General features: G+C 35.4%; 2 protein-coding genes across 2 annotated transcripts; both read right to left on the bottom strand.

Moving 5' to 3' along the window:
- Window positions 1-2,331: 2,331 nt before the first annotated feature.
- LOC105124618 (G-type lectin S-receptor-like serine/threonine-protein kinase RLK1) lies at window positions 2,332-5,023 on the bottom strand. The gene has a single exon (XM_011024711.1). The coding sequence runs from the start codon at window positions 4,981-4,983 to the stop codon at window positions 2,578-2,580; it is 2,406 nt and encodes an 801-aa protein (XP_011023013.1). The 5' UTR covers window positions 4,984-5,023; the 3' UTR covers window positions 2,332-2,577.
- A 452-nt stretch (window positions 5,024-5,475) lies between these two features.
- Window positions 5,476-8,163, bottom strand: LOC105124619 (G-type lectin S-receptor-like serine/threonine-protein kinase RLK1). The gene has a single exon (XM_011024712.1). It carries the CDS (start codon window positions 8,089-8,091, stop codon window positions 5,722-5,724), a length of 2,370 nt encoding a protein of 789 aa, XP_011023014.1. The 5' UTR covers window positions 8,092-8,163; the 3' UTR covers window positions 5,476-5,721.
- Between the last annotated feature and the right edge of the window lie 3,877 nt (window positions 8,164-12,040).

Here is a 12,040-nt window from a genome sequence, read left to right on the forward strand (position 1 = left end):
ATTCAAAGAGAGAAAACAAAAGCATGATCTTGATCTGGAAACCAAGATGCCTAAATGCATGGCAAATGCCTCCTTTTATAGGCCAAAATTGGGAACTATTGATTTGATGACTAATTGATGAGTGGATGACCAACTATAAATTAAAGGTATCTTATATTATTAGATATGTTATTATAAAACATGCTTTAGTTAAAGAGTTATTGATACTTCAAATGTAAAATGATGATATAAAACCTTGATAAAAATACACTTTTAAGTATTAATCACCCATGCATGAGGAGAGAGGAGAAATAAAGAAAAAGACCCTATAATATACTGAAACTCTAATTATAACATCAACGGTACAATCTAGAAAATTTTAATAAGACAAATCTAACGACACCAAGAAATGTTACTAACGATAACCCAAGTGTGTCACACTTATTGTTCAAAGATGGAAGGTAACTTATTTGTCTTTGACCGTATGTGTGGTTTACTCGGGTCACTGTTGATGACCTTCATTTGTATTGTTGAATTTGTCTTATTAAAATCTTTGTAATGGTACTAGTGATGTCGTAAATGGAGTTTTGATGTGTCTAAAATGCCTTTGTTTTTCTTTCTTTCCTTTTCTCTCTCCCTTTTGTATTGTAATCAGAGCTTCAACATGTTTTATATGTCTTTTTTTCCTCTCTTTTTTCTTTTTACAAATTACAATGAGGAGAGAGGAAAGAAAAAAAAAAGAAACTAGAGACACATCAAAACTCTGACTACGATACTACTAGTACCAAAAAAATTTTTTTGACGAGATGAATTCAATGACATAAAAGAAGGTCACTAATAGTGACATGAGTAGGTCACACTTATCAAGGCAAGTGAGCCACTTGCTATCTTTAAGCATCAAGTGTGGCATGCTTGGGTAACCGTTGATGACTTTTTTTAGTGTCGTTGAGTTTGTATTGTCAAGATCTTTTTTATGATACCAGTGATGTTGTACTCAGAGCTTCAATGTGTTTCTAGGGTATGCTTCTTTTTTTCCCCTCTATTCTCTCATCTCTTGTCATGTGCTCATTTCACTAGTTTTTTTTTTTTTTTAAATATCACGATTCTGAATAGCTATAAGTAAGAATGTAACGTTTCATTGTCGCTACACGTATAAGTTGTTCTATTTCACTAATTTTTTTTAAAACTGTGTTATTTTATTAATATTTAAATAAAATGTGCTATTTTTTTTAAATCTGAATAAGATCACTACACAAAATAATTTAAATTTTATTATTAAATATTTTCTTTTCAAAAAATTTACAACTTTTTAAATAAATTCAAAAACTAACTTAATTGAATTAGTAAATTTAAATAAATAAATAAAGCTCTTTGACCATAAATATATTTGAAAAACTATCCACCTAGCCTCCTCATTATGACATATTCACAACGAAGTGATCAAATCCATTTGTATCAATTAATGAAGTGTTGATCTAGCAGTTAAAGTATTATTATATCACTGTAAGGATAAGAATACGAATTCAATCTTTAGAAACTATCCTTGTTGGAAGGGATAGCTATAAATCCGAATATGACTAATCTTACCTTTAGAAAAAAATACGAGGGTATCTAAGTTAGCATTCAAAAAAAAAACCCACTTGCATCAGTCAACCTTGGACAGTGATAAATTTCTTTCGACACGCCTCCCTTCAAATCCATTAAAACCTTTTCGTCTTCACATAAGTGTTAGAGTACATGATTCCAAAACCCAGCTCAGCCCAGCAAATAATCTCAAAGATTCATTGACCTGGCCCTTGGGATTTCTTTCAGACCGACCACGCAGTTGATTCAGAGAAACCCTGTAGACTTGGCATCTCAATTAGGTGATCTTATCAAAGTCTAGATGGATCCCATCAACGTTTTTTTAAAATTTTAAAAAAACAATATTTTTTTCAAGTTTTCAATTATTTTTAGATCAGCTTTCATTATCTAGAAGCATATGCAATTATCTTACGTTGCTGCATAAGAGCTAGGCCATGAGCGGGGCCCGGTTATAGAACACTGCTAGAGTAGCTACGGCGGGCTGCATGACACTTTCTACCGAGATTAAATGATAGAAATCCTCAGGCTTTGCTGTCCTCTCCATCTTCCAACATTTTTTCTAAGAACATGTTGTATAAACAGCCCCGTAATCGAACCAACTAGAAGTTTTTTTGCATCTTATGTTGTATATGTATCGATCCTGCTAATGAACTCTCTGCAATTTCATTTTCCAGCTTCATAAAAGAATAATTTTGCCATTGATATTACGAGAGTTCATTTGAAGAAATCCAAAATAAAAAAGTTGGGATTTTGCCATAACATCATTCGAGACATAAAAATTAGACAATTTCATTACCATAAGTTGGAATTCTTTTCAGACAAATAAGCATTTCCAACACCACATCAGAGTATGTTTTGTGTTTGGAGGAAAAAAAAACAACAAAGATAACATTTTTAAAGGTGTGTCACACACAAATACAAAACAACCTTATAGAACAGCCATTTAACACACAAATACATGGTTCCATACATACAAGTACTTATGCATAAAACACTAGGAGAATTATTTGTAGACTAAGGAGTGATAAGGACTGGAGCAAGAGATGGAGGATTTGGAATGTCTTCGGATCCTTCTAACATCAAAATCACATTCTTGATAGAGGGACGTAAAGCTGGATCACTCTGAACACACCATAGTCCAATCTTCACCATTCTTTCCAATGACTCGTATTCTACATGTTCATCCTTTAGAAGCATATCCAGCTGTCCAGCTACGAAGCATTGATATGCACACCTGGAAAGAATCATTTCATCTTCTGTTGAAACGTCTGCTTTTATACTGCTTCTACAACAGATGATTTCTAGTAAAACAACTCCAAAGCTGTAAATATCAGCTTTTATTGATATCAAGGCATTGTTCTGCCATTCTGGTGCCATGTGCCCTCTACTATGTGAGAGGAGGGCCATGGAGCTTCTTACCTTGTCCGGATACAATAGCTTTGATAACCCGAAATCGGAGATTTTTGCTATCCAAGAATCATCCATGAGAATGTTTTGAGGGGTTATATTGCCATGGATGATGCAGGCCACACACTCTTCATGTAGATAGAGAATTCCTCGAGCTATGTCTAGAGCAATGCTCATTCTTTCTTTCCAAACTGGGCGCCTCTCAGCCGTGAACAGAAGATCTGCAAGTGTGCCGTTCTTCAAGTACTCATAGACGAGAAACCTCCTAGAGTGGTCAAAACAAAAACCAAGCAATCGAACCAAGTTCCTGTGGTACGTTTGTCCAATGATGGTTATTTCGGCCTGGAAATTTTTTTCCCCTCGGTCTAAAACTTTCTCCAGTCTCTTAACTGCGACAGTTTTTTCACCCCCATTTATTTTCCCTTTATAAACTGCTCCAATTGAACCCCTGCCCAACTCTTCCCTGAAACCATCTGTAGCTTTCTCAAGCTCATCATAAGAAAATGACTGCAGAGTAAACTCTCCGGTCAAGCTTATGATTTCTGATAGCTTTTCGTATAGAAAAGCTCGATCCCTGTACACGAAGAAAGTAGAGATTGCAATGCCGAAACATAAGATAGCTATAGAGCAAAAAATTATAGCAAGAAACATAATTAAACTCTTCTTGCTATCTATAATGATTTTCTGGCCTGGGTTTGTTTCTTCCTTGAAGAAGGCTGTAGATTTTATGGTTTTATTCTCTCTACCATACCGAATTGGAAAAGTGTACTTTTCACACTTCGCATCCATATATAGAGCAACGTCACAATGACAATCTTCCTGGCAAGACAAACGACATTTTTCCTCTTCGAGCTCTTGGGCAGAATAAGGATCTCGTTCAAACAATAAATTCTCTATTCCGGTGACATGGTACTTTCTCCCTTCTTTGCTGCCTGCACAAAAACTTTCACTGGCATTCCTGTAGCATCCGCTGAATTTCTCATTGGGATCATTGAAAACAAATCCAGGATAACATGAACATTCATAATTAGTGCCCGTTCCTGAGCAATAACTGTTGAAGTCACAGAAACCATAAACATCACACTGATTATTCAATGCAGACCACTCAACATGTACACTCCAGCTAGTTTTACTCTCAAAACAGTGTGAATACAGCCTGAAAATCCCATCAGCATCAAGTGTCGCACGAAAAATTGTAGTGCTGTTCTCACAGGAATAAGAACTGTTTGCAAATAAGAGTTCTTGTGGTTCAGATTTGTAAATATTCATGAACAGATGTCCCTGGTGATTGAGAGAGAGATCCAACCCCACGTTATTATCAGTGTGACTGATCCAGTAAGCATCATTAGGTAGAGCAGCACTGTTTCTAGGGTAGGCCACAAGGTTTCCATCCCTTTGCATCCAGAGGCAAAACCTTCCACTTGAGTGATTTGAGCTCGACACACTTGAAACCAATTCTTGAGACTGATTGAGACTCTGGCCCCCTAAAATGGTGTCGGTTGGAAAATCAAAGCTTTGCCAAATTATATTACAGTTACTGTAAAGCGCGAAATTACCAGAATCAAGCATTGAAGCTGAATCTGATACAGACACATCAGCAATTAGTTTCTCATAGCGGCCTTGCCCAGTTCGAAGAAGCAGCTTACCCTCTTCCGAGAAGTGGATTGTAGCATCGGAGGAGACTGGTGGATCATCTCGATTTGCAGTCCAGACGACTTTGTTATCAGGTTGACCGATCAGCCATATTCCTATGGCAAATCCATTTCCTTGTGGATAGAAGCCAAATGCAAAATGGCCTGAAGGGGAGAGCCATGAAAGTAAGTTGGAAGTGGGAGATAACTGAGAATTCAATTGTATTTCACCACATTGGTTTGGTTGAGTTCTTGTTTCTACAAAGAGTAGAAATAGTATGAGAAGCAAAAAGCATGATTCCAAAGCCATGCAGGAAGGAAGGAGGTGGAGAGAGAAAAACAGATACAGAAAAGATAGATATTGTTTGAGACCTGAGAGCATTCAGACTAATTGTCAAATGGAAGAAAATTCTACCCAACTTCAAAACTAAAACCGTGTGAAATGAATGAATGATTTATTTGCTAGCAGTTGAAACTTTAGTACAGGTCCTACCGCCCTAGACCTGTCTGTAACTTTGGTATAGTTTTCCACAAAAGTCTCCCAAAGTTACGTGTAAGACCCAGCTAGCTGAGTCGCTGTCTACATTTGCTGATACCCAAAAGCACCTTCCAAGAAGACAAGATGCTGTTGTGGATTCCTTTGTTAAATTTTGGGATATAATAGATACTAAAAGCTTGAACTGCTATCTTATCCTAGTAAAGATTCTCTCAACAAAATTTCATCAGTTCTAGTGGTAACGTGAAATGTTCATCACAAAACAAATTTCCCAGGGGAAGAAAAGACCTGCAACTGGAAAACAATTCCGATTCACCAGAAACAATTACCGTATATATATGGAACAAGCTTTAATATTTTCTATATATGGAGTGGCCATTAATAATTATCAAAGCATGGACACATTGAATTTGGAGGAAACAGAACACAAGCATGCTTCATGTTAGTATTACTACACAATCAAGATCATCATGCTCTTTAAACTACTGCTTCCATAACTTCCCCACCCCTAAAACCACTAAATTATTTTCTTTATTTGGGAGTGCTACTACAGCAATAGGAAACAAGAGACTTTTAGAGAAAGCGGTTGATTATTTTCCTGCGTAGACACGCATACATAGACACTTATGCTGAAGCTGAAGTTGGGTGTGGAGGAACAGATACATCAGCAATTCCTTCTAACATCATCACAACAGTCTTCATAGAAGGGCGGAGACCTGGTTCATCTTGAATACACCAAATGCCGATCATAACCATTTTCTCCAATTTCTGCCTGTCTACATCTTCACCAAGATCAAGCCTGTCAAATTCTCTTGCAACCAAAAGCTCGTATGCCCATTTAGAAAGTAGAACTTCCTCTGGTTTTGATACATTGATTTCCATGTTTCTCCTGCAGAAAACAATTTCCAAGAGCACAACTCCGTAACTGTAAACATCTACCTTCACTGATGTTGGAGTGCTGATCTTAGTCCATTCAGGTGCCATATAACCTGGTGTCCCTCTGGCTACAGTCAAGGTTCTTGTTTGATCAGGCACTAACAATTTTGCCAGCCCAAAATCAGAGATCTTAGCAGTCCAAAAATCATCCATCAGAATGTTTTGAGGCTTTATATCACAATGGATGATTGGTGCTTCACACTCTTCATGCAGATATAAGATCCCTTTAGCAATATCTAGAGCAATTTTCACTCTGTCGCTCCAATCTGGAATCCTTTCATTTCGGAAGAGAAGTTTTGCAAGTGACCCATTGCTCATGTATTCATATACTAGGAGCCTATGGGAACCCTCAGTGCAGTAGCCAAGAAGCCGAACCAAATTCTTATGAACCGTCAGGAACTCCCTTTCACTTTCACTGACCACCTTCTCCAGCCTCTTCACCGCAATAGCCTTTTTACCTTTGTATAAAGTCCCTTTGTAAACAGCTCCAGAAGATCCTTTCCCCAACTCTTCTTTGAAACCCTTGGTTGCTTTCTTAAGCTCACGATAAGAGAATGCTCTCAGAGTGAGCTCACGGGCCAAGCCAAAATTTCCACTTTCCGTCTGCATTCTACCCTTAATGACTCTCGACTTAAAGATGAAAAGGCCAGAGATTGCTAGGGCGACTAAACACCATGTGATGAAGGCTAAACTCATAACAAGAATTAGTACCACTGCCTTCTTGCTTGTCCTCTGGATTACTGAAGGCACCATTCCTATGGCACTGGAATGGTTGCTGCTTTTGATACTCTCCAAGGCCACCTTGAAGAAAGATTTTGATGATTGACCTTGCGTTTTCCAAGCATATTTCACTGGGTACTTCTGTTTCTTGCAGTTCCCTAATTCGTACAGCGCACCAGCACAGTTACAATCCTCCAAACAGGACTTTCTGCAACCTTCCTCTGACATTGATGCTTTAAAATAAGCGTTGTCATCCCACGCAATTTGGTCCATAACAGTAATGTTATATAGCGATGACATTTCGTTTGTATGTTTGCAGGATCCTTCGTTGTAGTCTCTCTCACATCCATGAAATCTCTGGTTGGGATCAACGTAAGCAGTTCCAGGAAGACAAAGACAGTCAGGTTGATCATCATCATTCATGGTGCAATAGCTGTTGAATCCACAGAAACCTCTCACATCACACTGTATCCCTGGTTCGTGCCACATAATGGAAATGATGTACTCAGCTTCGTCATCGAAGTTATGGGAATACAATCGGAAAATTCCATCGTACTCCAATGTTGCCCGGTAGATAATTGAGGTGCTGTTCGATTCTGAACCAGAGGGTGACACGTCTTTGATTTTGTGCAAGGTTTGGTTAACGAGTAACAGATCTCCTGTACCAGTTAAAATTAGATGGATACCAGGATTATCATAAGTTTCAGAGCTCCAATACGCATCCAGTGGAAGGTCTAGAGTGTCTACGGGATACAAAACAAGGTTCCCATCATCTTGCATTTTAAGATGAAACCTTCCCGTGGACAAATCGATTGCAGATGCACGGGAAAACAGTTCACCCCCTTTGTATAGATTCTGTCCTCCTAATATAGTATCCGTAGGAAAGCTAAAACTTTCCCACATTGCTTCCGAACGTTCATTGTAGAGCACAAAATTCCCAGAATCAAGCATTTGAGCATATGAAGCTGACCCCTTAAAATTAGCAATGAGTTTCTCTTCATCAGTTGCATTATTTCTATGCCTTCTCAAAAGGAGCTTACCTTTTTTGGTCAACTCCAATGTAGCATTTGATGACACATGAGGGACATCTCGGTTTATTGTCCAGGTGATTGTAGCATCTGGCTTACTCGCGAACCAAATTCCCACTATGAAGCCGCTGCCCTGTCGGTAGAACCCAAAAGCAAAAAGACCAGAAGGGGAGCGCCACGAAGTTGGTGGGAAATTGGTGGAGAGTGAAGAACCTAATTCTATCGAGTGTGTCCGGCTCTGCTGGGGACTTACAGGTTCGTAAATCCAAAAGAAAAACACAAGCAACAAAGCAGAATAGGCTGAAGCCATATGATAATGCTAGCGTTCTACTTCCTCGCAGGAAAGACTGGTGACATATAAGAAAGTGTTTTTTTTTTTTTTTCAGAGGATGCTAAAAACATGGTAACATTATGAATTCCCATGAGGACAACTCAAATCATAGACAAGTGGGTTCCATTAGCAATGAATGAGATTAGGGAAACTGGTCCCATCTCTGGTGAACATGACTTGTGTCTACTTCGACGTGCAAATTGGTCCAAAACGTTCGGGGAAAAAAATATTGCTATCAAATATCCTTATCCTTTTGTTCTGTAATATTTATTATATTTTAAATATTACATTCCAAGTATAATCAAAGTGTTTTGGAGGGGTGAAAGTATGAGGAATGGCTCTGGGGAAAAAGAAAACGAGAGGGAAACGTGATTTCCAAACAAAAGAGATGTTGCCTTAGGGTTCGCATTTTTACCTTCGTATTTGTAGATTTTTTGGTATTAAATGTCATTAAAAAGTTTTTAAACTTTATTTTATTTAAAAAATAGGTTGGAGTTTAGAAATATTTTTTGCAATTTAATTTTAGATTTTTTTTATTTAAGTTGGAAATGAGTTCATTAAAGTATTTTATTTTATTTTTAGGTAAGAAATGATTGAAAAGCAGTTTTTTAGGTAAAAAACATGAATTCTGATTTTTTGACGATCTCCTATACCTGAAATCTTTGCTAATAGATGATGCATTGCAAATTTGTTTTTTCATAGGTGTCATAATCAAATTTTTGATTTTTTTATTTATTTATTAAAAAAAAATTTAATGAAAAAAATGATGAAAAAAAGTAAATAAAGAATGAATTAAAATTTGAGTTAATGGCAACATGATTGGAAAGTTTAAATATTTAATTAAACTTTTGACTAATTTTATTAATTAAATCAAGGGTTTAATTGGAGAATTAATAAATTTTGAGATTTAATTGAGCTTGGGATTAAGTTAATTAATCAAATTAAAAGAAATTGAGGAATTAATGAGTTTGAGGACTTAATTAAACTTTGATTTAATTAATTAAAAAAATCAAGAGTTTAATTGAAGAAATACCAAAGTTTGAAGGTTTATTCAGAGAAAATTACTAGAAAATTAAAGTCCAAAGACTAAATTGAATAGTTTTGAAATTCAGGATTGTTGTGTAAATGGCACTATAATTGAGGGTTCAATTGAAACAGGGCAATTGACCCTAGGAAAGGAGAGCAAAACACAACAAAAAAAACAAAAAAAAAAAAATTAAGATCCCAATTGTTAAGTTTAAAACGTTCAGGGACCATAGTGAAAAATAGCCTAAGGATAGAAACGGCGCCGTTTGGAAGTCTTGTTCTGCATCCCTTCCATTTCGCGCGGAGAATACCGGTTCCACAGGAAATCGGCAACAGTCGTGGACCACGTCTCTTTCCCATGATCTCATTCACGATTTGAATAAGAGTCCTGCAAAGATTGGACTGAGAAAAGAAGGAGCTTTGGGAGCTCTACAAAAGGACCTGAAAATTGGAGAAGAGAGGGAGGAGAAGGAACAGGTAAAATACCAAAGAACGACCTAAAAATTACAGAGCATAGCAGAAAAAAAATCAACCTGAAAATAGAGGAACGACCGAGTAAAAAAACCCAGAGTAAAACAGAGCATACACAATTTACACGGAGAAGGAATCAGTGGCCGTGACCTTCATTCCTGCAGAAAACGACCCAAAGATTGTTTTTCAGCACCCACAGAAACCAGCATCGTCGTTATCGTTTCAGGGAAAACAGAAGAAAAGGGCGAAAATCACCATCAGCTGCCGTTGCCTTCATTCCTGTAGAAAACGACCCAAAAATTTCAGCACCCACAGAAGCCAACATCTTCATTCTCGTTCCCGGGAAAATAGAAGAAAAAGGCGAAAATCACCCACATCCATTCCAGCCCGAGCTTTACCTTCGTCTCCCACGCCTCTGCCTCTAACAGAACAAGTACGCTATTTCCTTTTCTTTTGTTATCACAATTAAGAGGCCCTTTTACACTGTGCAAGTGAATTAATTCACTTGCACAGTGTAAAAGGGCCTCTTAATTGTGATAACAAAAGAAAAGGAAATAGCGTACTTGTTCTGTTAGAGGCAGAGGCGTGGGAGACGAAGGTAAAGCTCGGGCTGGAATGGATGTGGGTGATTTTCGCCTTTTTCTTCTATTTAGGCTGAGCTGGGCTGGGCTAAAAAAAATAGAAAAAAATAAAAAATAAAAAAAGATTCTGAATGTGTAATTTTTTGTTTTTATTCATTAAAGCTAGAGTCAGAATAAAGATTCAAATTTATTTCATTGAACTTTGTTTAATTTCGCAAAACATAAAAGTAGGTAAAAAATAAAAATAAAATAAAATAAAATAAAATTATAAGTTTATTCACTGACGCCAAAGTCAGGAATAAAGGTAATAATTTATTTTATTTTATTGTATTTCTCTTTTACTTAGTTACATAAAAATATATATGCATAATTTTTTTTTATTTTATCTTTTTATTCGCTAACACTAGAGTCGAGAATATAAAAAATCTTGATTTAAAAATATTTTATTTTTATTTTTTTATAAAAAAATAATAAACTGATTTTATTTTTTTATTCACTAACGCCAGAGTCAGGAATAAAAAAAGTGATGATTTAAATTTGTTTACTTTGATACCTACATAATATTTACTAACACCAGAGTTAAAAATATCCGTAGTTGAATATTCACTGACGCCAGAGTCAGGAATATTACACATAAACAATCATGGTATAAACCACAAAAAATATTAGCAATTAATGATTTAAATTTATTTACTTTGATACCTACGTAATATTTACCAATGCCAGAGTTGGAAATATCCGTAGTTGAATATTCACTGACGCCAGAGTCAGGAATATTACACATAAACAATCATGGTATAAACCACAAAAAATATTAGCAATTAATGATTTAAATTTATTTACTTTGATACCTACGTAATATTTATCAATGCCAGAGTTGGAAATATTCGTAGTTGAATATTCACTGGCGCTAAAGTCAGGAATATTACACACAAACAATCATAGTATAAACCAACAAAACAAATGTTAGCAATTAAAGACAAAGAGCAGCAATGCAGCCTACTTTAGGTAGGACGTTTAAGAAGTGATAATATCTTCCCTTTTACATAACAGTTTCGGAACATAGAATCTCTATTGACCAGTTAGGGTTTCTAGTAACCATAATACCAGGTGGCGACTTCTTAAACAAAAAATATCCTTATTAAAGAATAGGATGCTAAAAATCTATTCTTTTTAAATATTTAATAAATTTTTAAAGTCGCCGTGATATCGGGTGCGATATTAAAAAATAAAAAGGATCATAAAAAAATAAATAAAAACATAGAAGGCCATGTGCACATTCCCTCACATGCCCAGGCTTCATTGTGTTAGGCTAGGCGCATTATCCCACCTTTGCCCGGGCATCTGGACATTTTTTTACGACAACTCTTAAGTTTCTTTTTTAATTTCTTAATTTTTTTTAAATATTTATGATCATAAATATTCAATGAAAACAAAACACATTAATTTTGATAATTTTGTTATTAAGTTTTTACATTGTTTTTTTAGATTAATTATTTTTTTCCTTCAATTACATATAAAATATTGAGGTTTTATTTTTAATTTTTTTTTTATTGAAACTTAGTTTTCATATCATGATAAGTTTTTTTTTTTTAAATTTAAAAAACAATGCTTCAAATAAAAAAACATGTTTTTGTTATAAAAATGGAATATATTAATAAGAAAATGTGGCTTAGATTGAAGAGATTCATAGCTTCTTAATTATTTTAAACTATTAAAATTTTACCAAACAATATTTAAATTGCATTACTTTTAATTCAAAAAAACAGGCTGCTAATAAAAAATATTTTAGTAAGAAAATGTATTTATAATAAAATAATAATTTGTTCAATAAAAAATATATATTTTTA

This window comes from Populus euphratica, unplaced genomic scaffold, assembly GCF_000495115.2.
Source record: "Populus euphratica unplaced genomic scaffold, PopEup_1.0 scaffold35.1, whole genome shotgun sequence".
NCBI lineage: Eukaryota > Viridiplantae > Streptophyta > Magnoliopsida > Malpighiales > Salicaceae > Populus > Populus euphratica.

Coding starts and splice junctions, on each gene's coding strand:
- LOC105124618 (XM_011024711.1), bottom strand. CDS start 4,983: ATGCTCTCAGGTCTCAAACAATATCTATCTTTTCTGTATCTGTTTTTC.
- LOC105124619 (XM_011024712.1), bottom strand. CDS start 8,091: ATGGCTTCAGCCTATTCTGCTTTGTTGCTTGTGTTTTTCTTTTGGATT.